This window comes from Oryx dammah, unplaced genomic scaffold (genome assembly GCF_014754425.2).
Source record: "Oryx dammah isolate SB20612 unplaced genomic scaffold, SCBI_Odam_1.1 HiC_scaffold_25, whole genome shotgun sequence".
Classification (NCBI taxonomy): domain Eukaryota; kingdom Metazoa; phylum Chordata; class Mammalia; order Artiodactyla; family Bovidae; genus Oryx; species Oryx dammah.
In genome coordinates, this window is record NW_024070209.1 from 97,842,963 (window position 1) to 97,857,437 (window position 14,475).

General features: G+C 58.6%; 1 protein-coding gene and 1 pseudogene across 6 annotated transcripts; both read left to right on the plus strand.

The window, feature by feature from the left end:
• The first annotated feature begins 1,069 nt into the window (after positions 1 to 1,069).
• On the plus strand, positions 1,070 to 12,919 carry CERCAM (cerebral endothelial cell adhesion molecule). Of its 6 annotated transcripts, none has more exons than XM_040225268.1 (13): positions 1,070 to 1,267; positions 3,234 to 3,386; positions 3,494 to 3,611; positions 4,299 to 4,433; positions 4,571 to 4,775; positions 7,767 to 7,886; positions 8,222 to 8,298; positions 8,385 to 8,491; positions 9,568 to 9,700; positions 10,992 to 11,119; positions 11,300 to 11,503; positions 11,885 to 12,137; positions 12,402 to 12,919. In XM_040225268.1, the coding sequence occupies exons 1-12, from the start codon at positions 1,071 to 1,073 to the stop codon at positions 12,135 to 12,137; spliced, it is 1,830 nt and encodes a 609-aa protein (XP_040081202.1). In that variant the 5' UTR covers position 1,070; the 3' UTR covers positions 12,402 to 12,919. The 6 variants fall into 6 exon arrangements, with proteins under 6 accessions (XP_040081202.1, XP_040081203.1, XP_040081205.1 ...); XM_040225269.1 differs by having other exon boundaries at positions 1,071 to 1,267; positions 3,234 to 3,344; positions 12,402 to 12,906; XM_040225271.1 differs by having other exon boundaries at positions 1,113 to 1,267; positions 3,234 to 3,294; positions 12,402 to 12,906.
• Positions 2,425 to 2,519, plus strand: LOC120852349 (annotated as a pseudogene).
• Positions 12,920 to 14,475: the final 1,556 nt, after the last annotated feature.

The following is a 14,475-nucleotide window of genomic DNA, read 5'->3' on the forward strand; positions in this document are numbered from 1 at the left end:
TCCAGCCCCAGGAATTCTTCTCCCTTGCCAGGCTCCATGCATAGAATTCAAGCGCATTCACGCACTCAAGGAATCCTTGCTAGATGGGCGCTGTTACAGCCCAATTCTACCCAGGAGGCCCCGAGGCTCAGGAGAAAAGTGACCTACCTGCCCACCGGGTCGGTGGCATAGGAGCTAGACCCCACCACTGGTGCCTCCAGGGCCCTCCTTTTCCCTGAGAGAGGCTGGAGACCCAGCAGGGGCCTCCGGACCCCGACTCTGACCAGACACTGGAGTCACCCTGCTTTGGAGGGAGGTCTGGGACACCGTGAGGGGGCCGTGTGGTGCCCTTGTTCTACACTCAATCTAAGAGCAGGCTTTGCTCTCCTAAAGGCCCGGAGCGGTGCTGGTGCTGGCGACGGAGGCGACGACGATGACGCGCGGGAGACGCCAGGCTCGGACCGACCGCGGCGGGATGGCGCGTCCAGGTCAGGGGACTACCCCCGCTCCCCGCACCCCTTCTCGGGTCTGGCTCTGCGAAGTTCCGTCTGGGCCCGCCAGAGGGCGCCCGGGGGCGGGGCGGCGGAGGGGCCGGGAGCCCCGGAACCCAGGAAAGGGCCGTGGCGGTGTCGCCCGGTCCGCACGCAGCTCGGGTCCGAGGGTCGGACGGATGGCCAGGCAGTACGGATTCAGGGGCGTTGAAGGAATCTGTGAAGCCGGATTCCGGGGATTGCACGCCCCGGAGGGGAGTCGTAGTCGAGTATTCTGAGACGCCGCGGAGGGCTCGGAAGCCGTCGCCCCACGAGCCTCCAGCCGGGAAGAGGCTGCTCCCGGATCGCGTCTGGAGCGGGTGTCCGGGCCCTGGTCCTGCGACGCCCTGGGCCGAGGAGAGGACATCTGAGAATCTATGGATAGGGATCGGAGGGGAGTGGGGGCCCATTCTTGGGAGGGAGTAGTACATCCCCCTGCCCCACTCCTGGCCCGCCTCGGCCCCGCCCTGGTCCCCGCCCAGGGCCCGGCGGCACCACCCACTCCCCTCGGCGCGCCCGGGAGCCCCGGGGGCCGCCGCTGCCTCCGCCCGAGCGCCCGCCATGCGCGTCGCCCCCGCCGCCCCGCTGCTCCAGCTGCTGCTCCTGCTGGGGCCGCGGCCCGAGGCTGCGGGAGTCGCGGAGCCGCCGCTGCCCACCGTGGTCCTTGCCATCCTGGCCCGCAATGCCGAGCACTCACTGCCTCACTACCTGGGCGCGCTGGAGCGGCTGGACTACCCCAGGGCCAGGCTGGCCCTCTGGTGAGATAGACCCGGGCGTTGGCACCCACTGGGCATCTACCGCCCCCCCCCCCCCCCGCAACAACTCCACCACCAACAGCCTGGGCTCCAGCTGGCCCCATCTGCTCCCTGCCCAGACACCACCCAGACAGGCCCCTCCCCTTGCAGACAGGCCCTCCAGCAACCCCAGCCTCCTGGCGGGTCCCCTTGTCCCCTTGGCCCTGCAGACTGACCTTGGAGGCCTTGGGTTGGAACAGGGACACCCATCCCTCATTCTGGCCCCTGCTCCTCCTTCGGGACCTCCTCTAGGTGTAAGTTGGGGCCAACCGCTCTTGCTGCAGCCCACCAGAGCTGAAACTTAAGCCGTGGGACCTGTGGTCAGCCTGACAGAGTGGAGCCAACAGGAGCAGCTGGCGTCCCCTGGGGCCCGATGTGGCAGAGTTCAGCAGGCCTGGGAGTTCCTGGGGAGCCCATAGGGGTGCTGTCAGCCCTGGGCTCCATGCTGCTCTATGGGGGTGTCACAACCGCTCCCCCTTCCCCAGGCTAGTTCCAGCCTCTTTCAGAAGAGGGGCTGAGTCCTGCCAGCCAAGGGCAAAGCCCCTTCCTGTGTCTCTCCCCCGAGGTGTCCCCCCAGGGCCCTGGAATTAGAGGCCACAGTCTGTGGAAGCCAGAACAGGGAGGAGTCCCAAGCTGAGGTTGGGGATAAACTGAGAGAAGTGACCAAACTACCCTCCCCAACTCACCAGAGTTGGGCTGGGGGTGGAGCTGTGGCCTGGGGAGGCTGCCCACAATTACCAGTCCAGGAGTTTAGTTAGTTCCCACCCCCAAAAGACTTGACACGTAGTTAGTCTTCAGTTCTGGAGACTTGGCTTAAAGGGGCAGCATCACCAAAAACCTGGGCTCTTGGCTAAGGCCCCCTCGCCCCGCTCTGTCATGACAGCTCCTTCGGAGAGGCTGTGTGAGGTGACCTTGGAACTCAGGCCCATCAGGTCTTCTCAGGGATGCTCAGAGTGTGGTTTGGTCCTTATTACAACTTCCTGGTGGAGGGAAGCAGCAGCTCCTCTGTCCAGTCCTGCCTCAGAGAGGGGAGGGGACTAACCTGAGGTCACACAGCAGGGAAGGAAGAAAACCAGGAAATATGGCAGGTGTGCTCCTCAAAGTTGAGGGCCTTCTCATCTTTCAAAATGCATTTGAGTGGCTGCAGACAGCCTCCTGGGGAGCGTATGCAGCCTGTTGCCTATCCAGATTGCCCTAAGGAACCCTGGAGACAGCCCTTTCCAGTGGACATTCATGACTGGCATGCTGTCCCCAAATTTAGGCTTCAGACTGGTAAGTGTGGCAGAAAGCCCCAGGGCACAGTGGCCAGGGTCCACACTGACCAAGTCGTAATGCCCATCGGTACCAAGCTTCCGAACAAGGAACATGTGACTGAGGCCTTCTGTAGGGCCAAGTTCAAGTTCCCTGGCTGCCAGTCGATCCACATCTTTTAAGAAGTGGGGATTTACTAAGTTTAAGGCTAGTGAACTTGAAAGCATGGTGGCAGAAAAACAGCTCATCCCAATGGCTTTGGGGCCAAATACATCCTTCCTTCTGGACAAATGGCAGGTCTTGCATTCATGAGAGCCTTGGCGCTGTCCCCTCCTTACTCATGCCCACCAATAAATCCTAGTTGCCTGTCAAAAAAAAAAAAATGCTGCATTTGAGTTCTGTCACCTCAGCCCCTGAGCTTGCCAGGATGGCTTTTAGTTACAGAGGGAGAACGTGAGCCCAGAGAGGGTCTGGACCTGCCTGGGGTCACACAGTGGAACACAGACCTATGATTGGGACCTGGCTGCCCGCCTTCCTCTGTAGCACACCTACCTCCTCTGCTTCCAGGAGAGACCCGTCCTGCAGGGGTTGGTGCTCCAGGGGTCAAGACTGCCTTAGGGTTTGGTCCTTTGGTGGCTGTGCCACCCCTCCCCCGCCCTCCTTCCTCCTGTGTCCCCAGGTGTGCCACGGACCACAATGTGGACAACACTACAGCGATGCTACAGGAGTGGCTGGCTGCCGTGGGTGATGACTATGCAGCTGTGGTCTGGAGGCCCGAGGGGGAGCCCAGGTGTGGCCTGAGGGCAAAGGTCCTGGGGAAGATGGGCAACAGGTGCAGCCCAGAGAGGGAAAGGGACAGTTCTGAGTCACAGACTGCAGGCCAGGGCTCTGACCACATGCGCCTACCCCATGGAACATTTCATCTCTTTACCACCTCAGGTCCTACCCAGATGAAGAAGGCCCTAAGCACTGGACCAAAGAAAGGCATCAGTTCCTGATGGAGCTGAAACAGGAAGCCCTGACCTTTGCCAGGGACTGGGGGGCAGACTATATCCTGGTAAGAAAGCCTGGCCTACGATCGGGCTCCCCACAGGTGATGGCACCTGTCTTTGACAGAAATCTGGGTGCAATTTAACCATCTGTAGGCTGGACCCTTCAGCTAGCAACCTGGATCAGAACCCAGATCAAGTATTGAGCTGGGATCCCTTTGCTTGAGCTCAGACTCTGTACTAAGCCTGGATCCCTGAGACAGAGCTCAAGGTGTACACTGAGACTCAGTCCCAGAATATAGAGTGTAACTCAGTCTCAGAGTATAGAGCCCAGAGTATAATCTGAGCCTAGTTCCCTGGACCAGAGAGCAGGGTTGTTGCTGTTCAGTCTGCTCAGGCTAAGTCATGCCTGACTCTTTGCGACCCCATGGACTGCAGCACGCCAGGCTTCCCCTGTCCAGAGGAGATCAGAGTAGGTCTTTGAATTTCCTTCCTAAGGCTTCAGATAAAGTTCTTAGATCAGCAACTCAGGCGTAAAATCTCTGGACCAGGTCTCTGAGCCAGTGCTCCAGACTAGATCCTTGGTCCAGAAACAGATCTCCTGGTTTATAGCTTAGATCTCTCTGAGGGAACATTGGATTGTGGAAGATATCCTGGGTCCCTGGATATCTGGAGGGATCCCACTCAGTGAATCCTTGGGAGGCTGCTGGGAGGCACAGACAAGGCTAGGGCCTGTGACATCCGCCTCCCCACAGTTTGCAGACACAGACAACATTCTGACGAACAACCAGACGCTGCAGCTTCTGATCGAGCAGGGGCTGCCCGTGGTGGCCCCGATGCTGGACTCTCAGACCTACTACTCCAATTTCTGGTGTGGAATCACCCCCCAGGTATGGCTGGGGACACAGGCCTCGGGAGGCTTGAGGTCTGGGAGGAGGGACGTGGAGGGCAGCAAGCCCTGGCTGGGGAGTGGTGTGCTGGGGATGGAGGGGTGTCCTCTCACAGCCCAGGGCCACCCCTTCCCCAGGGCTACTACCGCCGCACCGCCGACTACTTTCCTACCAAGAACCGCCAGCGCCGGGGCTGCTTCCGCGTCCCCATGGTCCACTCCACCTTCCTGGTATCCCTGCGGGCTGAAGAGACGGCCCAGCTGGCCTTCGACCCACCTCACCCCAACTATACCTGGCCCTTCGACGACATCATCGTCTTTGCCTACGCCTGTCAGGCTGCTGGTAACGTCAGCTCTTGTCGAGCCTTTTTTCGAGGTCTCTGGGCCTTTGCACATGCTGTTTCCTCTGCTCTGCATGCCCTTCCCCACTCCACAGTTTATCTTGCTAATTCCTAATTGTGCTTCGGGTCATAGGCTTTCTTGGGCCCACTGCCCCAGTAGGTTAGATGTCCTTCTGGCTGTGCCCACCATGGCGCTTGCATGTATTCCTTCATTAGGCAAATATTTATGGGACACCTACCAGTGCCAAGGGCTTCCCAGGTGGCACTAGTGGTAAAGAACCCGCCTGCCAATGCAGGAGACATAAGAGACACAGGGTCAGTCCCTGAGTCGGGAAGGTCCCCTGGAGGAGGGCGTGGCAGCCCATTCCAATATTCTCGCCGGGAGAATCCCATGGACAGAAGAGCCTGGCAGGCTAAAGTCCATAGGGGTGTAAAGAGTCAGACATGACTGAAGCGACTTAACACGCATGCACCAGGTGCCAGGCTCCAGGGAGACAGTGGTGAGTAAAATCAGGTGGTCCTTGACTTCCTGGATCCTCCAGTCCAGTCAACCAAAGGATCACACAAATCAGTGTCAATCACAATGACAGGAAGAAGAGCTTCTTGATTATAGGTGTTTTGGGAGCTTAGACTAGCGTTGACCTGGTCTCCAGGGAAGGCTTCTTGGAGGATGTAATCACTGGGACTGAGATCTAAAGTATGGGTAGGCATTAACAAGGCAAACAGAGCAAGACAACGGGACCAGCAGATGCAAAGGCCCTGTGGTGGCCGGGGACATACAAAGGCAGGCAGCTAGAGCGCAAAGAGGGGGCATAGTGCAGGCTGAGGCGGGAAAGGTGAGCAGGGGCCAGCTTGTGGGGACTTGATGGGCAAGCGTCTGGCCGTTAGCCTGTGGGTGTCAGGCAGCCATCAGAAAATCATCCAATTGGACATGAACACTGAAAAAAAAATCATTCTGCTGTGGGTAGTTATTTTTAAGATGAAAGTTACAAGGAAGTGTTTGGGTTTGGGGAATTCCCTGGTGGTCCAGTGGTTAGGACTCTATGCTTTCACTGTCGAGGGCACAGGTTAAGGCTCTGGTCAGGGAATTAAGATCCCGCAAGCCATGCAGCATGGTCAAAAAAAAAAAAAAGAAGAAGAAATGTTTGGATGTTTGGGCTTGGATCGGATAAACCGCAGTCCTGGGAAGAACTGAAGTTGACAGCAAGACAGAGATGCTGCTGTTGGCATAAGAACCTTGAGAAGGCGGCAGAGAGTGTCGTTCACAGTGTGCACGCATGGGCGGCGAGAACATGCAGGCTGTCCATTGGGTGGAGAACTTTGCTCATGGTCAAGGTGATTAGAAGTGGCGGTTCCATCAGGAAATGCTGCACCTGGACAAGCGTCGTGTGAGGAGTGGCCAGGGAGAAGGGGGTCGTCATCATTCTTTTGTGCTCCACGAGGTGACGTCTACAGTGCAAACACGCAGGAAGGAAAAAGATCTTAGCAAGTGCAAGACGTGAATGAAGGTGAAACAAATACATGGATGAAAAATGAGAAGCACAGATATTTTCTTTTTTTTCTTTTTCTTGCCACATTGGACGGCTCTTGAGATCTCACTTCCTCAACCAGGGACTGAACCCAGGCCACAAGAGTGAAGACACAGAACTCTCACCACTAGGCCACCAGGCAACTCCCTATTTTCTTATTTTTTCATTCCTACCTCTACTTGTGGCTCAGCTGGTAAAGAATCTGCCTGCAATGTGGGAGGCCTGGGTTTGAGCCCTGGGTTGGGAAGAACCCCTGGAGAAGGGAAAGGCTACTCACTCCAGTACTCTGGCCTACTCACTCCAGAATTCCATGGACTGTATAGTTCTTGGGGTGGCAAAGAGTCGGATACTACTGAGAAACTTTATTTGTTTACCTCTACTTGAGTATCACCTGCTGTTTACTGCTCAGTGGTTCAAAGGAGTTTAGTGAATTATTTTGTAAAGTTTTTTATTTATATGCAGATAGGCAATTTTTTTAGCATCATATGTTTATTTTTTGGCTGCATTGGGTCTTAGTTTTGGCTTGCAGGATCTTTTGTTGTGGTGTATGGGCTTAGTTGCCCCATGGCATTTGGGATCTAGTTCCCCAACCAGGGATCAAACCTGCATCCCCTGCACCAGAGGGTGGATTCCCAACCACTGGACAACCAAGGAAGTCCCGTGAACGGGGGTTTTATCTCCATTATTAGTGCTTCCACCCCCTGCACTCTGCCGGGCTGTGTACTCAGTGCTGGGCCTGGAGTTGACTTCTCAATAGACACCGTGTTTTATGAGCAAGCTCTGGGATGGATAAGGAGGCCTGGCGTGCTGCGGTCCACGAGGTTGCAAAGAGTTGGACACAACTGAGCAACTGAACTGAACTGACTGACTGACCGACTGACCTGCCCTGGAGGATTCACAGTCTAGAAGACAAAGGCTAAATAAATGATTATAATAAAGATTACAAACACCAAAGGAATTTTTTTAAAAAAAGGGCCACTCTGGCTGCCAGGTGGAGGACAGCGTGGCAGGGGCCGGAGAAGGGGAGGGGTTAAGTGTAGGAATCTGGGCCAGAGGTGATGGTGCTGGATTGGGTGAGCGGGATGGGCAGAGGCGGGCGAGATTTAGAGGGTGGAGCAAGGCCCTGTGGCATCGGGTGGCCATAGCCAGGTGGGAGTTTGCCTGCTTCTTCCTCACTTTAATCCTCTGAGGGCAGGGACGGTCTGTCTTGCTCACCACCATCACCCCTGCCCCCAGCTGGTGCCCTGGAGACATCTATTGGATGAACATATACCATCTTGGCAGAAAGGTCCCTGAGATGTTGTTTGAGCCAAGCCCTATCTCCCTCCAACCCCACAGATGGGGACACGGGGTCCCAGAGAGGACTCCTGTGGTGGGTACTGGTAGGACTGGGGCTCACACCTGCCGTCTGGGTTCCGAGAGCCCCGCCCTGCAGGCCAGCACTCACTCGGCCTCTCTCCGCAGGGGTCTCAGTCCACGTGTGCAATGAGCAGCGTTATGGGTACCTGAACGTGCCTGTGAAATCCCACCAGGGGCTGGAGGACGAGAGAGTCAACTTCATCCACCTGATCCTGGAGGCGCTGGGTGAGGTTGCCAGCCGATGTTGTCCCTCCTCCCCATCACTCCCTGCCCCTCCCACGGGCCCCTTCTCCTTGACGGGCCCCTTCTTCTTGGCCCCGGACCTGGCTGGGCAGGGGGCAGGGCTGGAGTCACAACTTCCCCCTTCAAATCATTCCCTGACTCCGGACAAGTCACTTTCTCTGCTGAGCTTCAGTCTGCCCCTCTGAACAGCAGAGGCAGGTGGAGTCTGTGATCTGCTGGGCATCCTGCTAAGGGGGCAGAAATGAGGGGGGCCTGGGACTCCAGGGTGCCACTGACTTGAGCCAGTGGGGCTCGTGACAGCGGGCTTTACTCTGCAGTGGATGGGCCCCCCATGTGGGCCTCGGCTCATGTGTCCCGGCCCCCAAAGAGGCCCAGCAAGATGGGGTTTGATGAGGTGAGTCCTCCCAGCCTACAGGACGGGATCAGGAGGCGGGCACTCCCCTCCCCCCGCAGCCTCCCCCTGCCCCCTGCCTCCTCCAGGTGTTTGTCATCAGCCTGGCCCGTCGGCCCGGCCGCCGAGAGCGCATGCTGACTTCGCTCTGGGAGATGGAGGTCTCCGGGCGGGTGGTGGACGCCGTGGATGGCCGGTGAGGCTTCCGGGATGGGGACAGGGTCCTGTGCAGTGGAGGGGGCCCAGGGTGGCCCGTCGGGGCTCCCTGGGGGTGGGAAAGCAGACGATGGGTTGAAAGAGTTTCCTGTTCCAAGGAGTATTCAAAGAGAGCCTGAGTCATTGTGTCTCGGGGAGCCCAGGGCAGACAGAACAGGACAGGGGCCCTTCCTCAGCCCACCCGAGGGAGGAGGGTGCAGTGGTTAAGGCCCGGGGTCTGGAGCTCCTGGGCCTGGTCACCAGCTGTGTGGCCTCCGGCAAGTCCTCCCATCTCTCAGCCCTGCTGCGGAAACGGCGAGGAGCTGCCTTCCGCTTAGGGGTTTATAAGGGTTTAGTGAAGATTTCTCCAGGGCCTGACACACAGTAAGTATCCCAAAGGTTAATGGGGTCTTCATTCTGATTATCAGAGCTCTTCCTTGCCCTCCTGAACCTAGATCCCTGATGGGTGGGGTGCGGGAGCAGGCCGCTCACGGCCCCCCATGTCCACTGCTGCTGGCTGCATGCGCTCCAGTCTGCTGGACCGCAGGATGTCCAGCCTTTGCTTGGGCCTCTGCCTGAGAAGCATCTGCCCTTCATCCTGGGTGTCTCCTCCTCAGACTGCCCGGCTCCCCTTAGGATGACCCACCCTGCCCGAGGCAGCTCCAGCCCCCTGGTCCAGTCATGATGACTTCAGACCGCATGAGGCAGTAATCAGGCCTCCTCCCTCCCAACTGGGAATCCCTGGTAGTTCAGCAATAAAGAATCCGCCTGCAATACAGGAGACCACTTGCAATACAGGAGACTTGGGTTCGATCCCTGGGTCGGGAAGATCCCCTGGAGAAGGAAGTGGCAACCCACTCCATATTCTTGCCTGGGAAATCCCATGGACAGAAGAGCCTGGCAAGCTGCAGTCCAGGGGGTCGCCAAGAGTGGGACATAATTTAGCAACTAAGCCACCACCACCGCCACCTCCTTCAAACCAGACTCCAGTGTGACGGTCCCCAACTTGCCCGGTGCAGGCGGCTCTGGGTGGGTCTCTGGTGGGCACCCCTGACCCCATGACATCGCCTCCCTCAGGATGCTCAACAGCAGTGTCATGAGGACCCTCGGCGTGGACCTGCTCCCCGGCTACCAGGACCCCTACTCGGGCCGCACACTGACCAAGGGGGAGGTGGGCTGCTTCCTCAGCCACTACTCCATCTGGGAGGAGGTGAGGACCCTGCCCCCTCGGCCCACACCCTTGGGGAAAGCAGGGCACCCCCTCCCACTCGCAGCTCTGTGCCAGCACTCATGTGACTGGTGGGTGACGGAGCACACTCATGAAGACCCAGCAGCAGCTGTCAGCCTCCTGTGGGCGCAGCCCTTTACCATGTTGAGCCCGTGGTATGCACTGAGAGCCGGCTGTGTACTGGAATGGCCTCTGCTCCAGGAACACAGAGGTGAACACAAAGAATGCAGCCACGCCCTCCTGGGGCAGAGGGACCAGAGCAGGGCGCACAAATGGAGAAAGAACTGTTTACCCTGGTCCGGCGAGGTACCGGCTGTGCGAGGGTGTGGACAGGCCTGGCCTCCTGGCCTCCTGGCCTCCAGTGGGGTCGGCATGGGCCTCACTGTCGATGGGCAGGGAGAGGAGCCTTCTCAGCAGAGGAAGGTGGAGCAGGCCCAGACCCCTTGGCCAGGCAGCCTTGGCCCGAGGCTGGGGTGTGAGTGCCCGGGAGAGGTCACTGCTTGGAATTGGCCCGAGAGGACCAGAGACGGGCCCTCCAAGGGGTGCCCCCTCCAGGAAGTGAAGCACAGACACCCTCCTTGTTTTCATTTTCTACTGTTGCCGAAATACGTTGCATGTGAGCTGCTATTTCTATTTTTCTGAACTGAATGCTGCTTCTGAAAGGATCGAAGGGTCACCATTTACTGAGCCGATTTCATGCTCTTCTCATACCTCCAAAAGTTACAGAAAGCATTTTTTTCTCAGGGTGTTGGGGGGCTAGGGTCTCTCCCCAACCCCAGCCCAGCCTCACTTCCTTGAGGCGGAAGTGAGGCTCAGGAGGTGGAAGTGAGGAGCCCAGCTCTGTAACGCAGCAGATGCAGGCTCAGATCCCAGTTCGGCCACGTCTGGGCTGGGTGTCCGTGGACTATCATGGGGTCACTTCCCAGTGTCTCCATCTCCCTCCTGCCTCCCGAGGGTCCCTGGAGATGAGCCCTGTGGCCCCTGAGATAAGGTTGTGCTCAGGACTGCAGCAAGGGTTCTGATTTCTCTCCTGATCTGCTTGGAGGGCAAGACTGGGAGCCTGGAGGCCCTTGAATATGAGAGCCAGGTGCTGGGGTTTCAATCCCCAGGCCGTGGGAAGCCCCAGCAGGCTTTGGAGCAGCTGAGCGACATAGCCAGGGCTGAGCACTTAGCCTGTAACCGAAGCCAGGAGTGTCTGTCAGTGTCAGCCAGGTGGGAGGGGACGACAGCCGGGTCTAAAGAGCCACCCTCCCACCCCCACCTTGTGCCTCAGGTCGTCACCCGGGGCCTGGCCCAGGTCGTGGTATTTGAGGACGACGTACGTTTTGAGAGCAATTTCAAGGGGCGGCTGGAGCAGCTGATGGAGGAGGTGGAGGCGGAAAAACTTCCTTGGGACTTGATGTAGGCAGGCTGGGCCCCCAGAGGCCAGGGAGAGGGGTGGGCCTCCCGGGGTCCGCCTTCTCCTGCAGGGAGCCCTGGCCAGCCCCCGCCCCGCCTGGGCTTGGCTCTGTAGGTGGAGTTGGGGATGTGGGCCCCTGGGACATCAGCAGTGACTCCTGGGACTCCCCGTGTCACCTGCAGCTACCTCGGCCGGAAGCAGGTGAACCCCGAGGAAGAGGCCGTCGTGGAGGGGCTGCCGCACCTGGTGGTGGCCGGCTACTCCTACTGGACGCTGGCATACGTCCTGAGCCTGGCGGGCGCCCGCAAGCTGCTGGCCTCCCAGCCGCTGCGCCGAATGCTGCCTGTGGATGAGTTCCTGCCCATCATGTTTGACCAGCACCCCAAGTGAGCTGCAGGGCAGGGTCCTCAGAGCCCACCTCAGAGCCCACCTCAGCAGGTAGTAAGTCCCCTCACTGGGCAGCTGGGGAGACTGAGGCTGGCAGGGCTGAGCCACTTCCGGTCACCAAGGAAGAGCCCAGCTTAGCCTTGGCATCAGCCCCACCTCTGTGAATCCTGTGATGTCCTGTGGTTTCCAGGCAAGCGATTTTCCTATTCTGCACCTCAGTTTCCCCATCCGGAAAATGGGGATAAGAGAAATGCCACCTCAGGATTAGATGGGGAGGGTGGTCAGGTGCTTTGGGGGTGAGGTGCCCGGCTCCAGGCTGGCATGGGTCTGGGGTGGGATGGTTCACCCCAGCCCCCCTGAACCCCCCTCCCCACTCCCAGTGAGCAGTACAAGGCACACTTCTGGCCGAGGGACCTGCAGGCCTTCTCAGCCCGGCCCCTGCTCGCGGCCCCCACCCACTACGCAGGGGACGCCGAGTGGCTCAGCGACACCGAGACATCCTCGCCCTGGGACGATGACAGTGGCCGCCTCATCAGCTGGACTGGCTCCTACAAGACCCTGCGCGGCCCCCGCCTGGACCTGGCGGGCAGCAGTGGGCACAGCCTCCATCCCCACCCCCGGGATGAGCTCTAGGTGAGGGCGGGGCCTCAGTCTTCCCTCCACATCTATGGCTGACTCTTGGTCTCAGTTCCCCTTCTCAGCGTTCTCCTCTCCTCTCTTTCTGTGGCTTTGCCTCTGTTTGTGTCTTCGTGTCTGCCTTTCTCTGTCTACCTGCTCTCTCTCTCTCTAAGCCCATCTCCATCTCTCTGTCTCTGTCTCTGCATCTGCATCTCTCTCTGTCTCTCTCTATCCAACTCTAACTTTTTTCTACTCCTCTCACCTCTCCTGTCCCCCCAGGGCTAGACGGTGACTCCAGAGGCGTGCCCGGGAGCAGACCACAACTGTCCAGGGGGCACAGCAAGAGCCGCCCCCAGGAACCACAGACCCAGTAGAGATCTGGCTGTTCCCTTGGGCATGGCCTGTCTGCCCTCTGGACCTGTCTTCCATTAGGAGAAACCACTGAGATGGGTTCTCTTCCCTCAAGGCCACGTAGCATAAGGGCAGGGCTCATAGGCCCTCTTCCTTGCCAATCTGATTCAGGGCCTCAGGTGGAGGGAGGAAGGGAAGCCCCAACCCCCAGCCTTCAGCGTCAAGCTGGGCAGACTCAGGAGGCGTGCCCACCACTAGGGACCCAGCTGCAGTGGCCCCTCTGCCCCCTTCTACCTCGCCGTCGGCTCCCTACCCAGCTTATCAGCTGGGTCTCACATGCCACCCTCTTGCCTGGCCAGTGGGAAGTGCAGGGAGATGGGAGGAGGACCTAGCACACAGTAGGCCCTCAATAAAAGCTGGCTGGTGTTGCACTTTATGCTTTTTAACTCCTGGCTGAGCCTCTTTGCGTGTCCTAAAAGGGCTGAGATGGGGGAGGTGTTCCCTATCTGTGGATGAGCAGGTGGAGAGGCAGAGAGGAGAGGGCGGCCTCGGAGAGGAATCAGGGGATTTGGCCTCACCTCTTTAGCCTGCTTGTTGGTAAAGGGGTGGTGTGAACAGAAGTACCTCTTGGGCTGGGTGGGTAAGAAGGAGCTGGAGCTGGAGCCCAGCCCACAAGGAGTACGTACCCCACTGCGGCTGGCGTGGTCATCGCTGGCCTCGCCTTGCTGGCCAGGGTGGGCCCAGGCCAGACCCAGGGCCGCCGGGCCCGCGCTCCCTGCCTTTGGACATTCCCCTGTTTAGTTGGAACCCCTCTCCTGGAAGTGGCAGGGGCGATCCAGGGCTCCCTTCCCGCCCTGACCAGTGTGGCCACCAGAGGGCGGCAGGTGGTGGAACCTGGACCTGTGGTGCCAGGGCGCCCTCTGCTGGTTTGGTGCCAACAATGGGAAGGGCGCATACCATGGGTGCGTGCTAAGTAGCTTCAGTCCTGTCAGAGGCTTTGCGGCCCTGTGGATTTGTATAGCTCGCCAAGCTCCTCTGTCCATGGGATTCTCCAGGCGAAAATACTGGAGTGGGGTGCCGTGCCCTTCTCCAGGGGATCTTTCCTGCCCTGGAGTCGAACCTGGGTCTCCTGCGTTGGCAGGTAGCTTCTTGACCACTAGCGGCACCTGGGAGACCCGTGGAAGGGAGCCTGGGGCATCTGGAATCAGCCCATTGTCCTCCGGGTTACCCACAGCGGCGTCAACTTGTGCTCTCCTGCTTGGAAACTGCCGGCCTTCCTCCGTGCCCACCCCTGTAGGGCCCAGCCGTGGAGACTGTAGGGTCTCCAGTGCCTGCACGCAGGCAGCCAGAGGGGTGGGGAGTGGCTCCTTGCCTTGGCCGTGGCCTCCATGAGTGCGGACCTCCGTCTGGCGCTGCAGTCTTCAGGTTTCCTTCGGAGGAGCCCGTGCCCCCATACGCTGCCTTGGCTTGGTTTGTGTAAGCCCTCCTGGCAGGGTCAGTCAGGCATCCCCTGGGGGCTGGGCTTTCCCTGTCAGTCCCAGAGAGCCCGCTGGCCTGGTTTTAGCCCCAAAGCCTGGCATGGCTCTCTGAAGGACTTAGGGCCGGAGCTGTGGAATCAATGCTTTGTTTATTCCAAGACCAAAAGCCATTGATTCTGGATGGCTATGACCTTGACTAAGTTGCTTCTCCTTTCCAGGCTTCAGGCATCCCTTTCATTCATTAACATGAACTTTTTTTTTTTTGGCTGCCCGGCTAATGGGATCTTAGTTCCCCAACCAGGAATTGAACCCAAGCCCTCAGCAGTGAAAGCTCAAGCGTCCTAATCACTGGACCACAGGGGAATTCCCTAAAGTGAACATTTATGGAGGACCCTCTGTGGGTCACATTTAGGTTCTAGGGATACAGTGGTGAATACAAAGTTCCCCTCAAAATCACTGACCTTGTAGAATTGACATTCTAGTGAGTGTGACAGAGAAGTAAATATTGGAGGATGGTGAGTTCT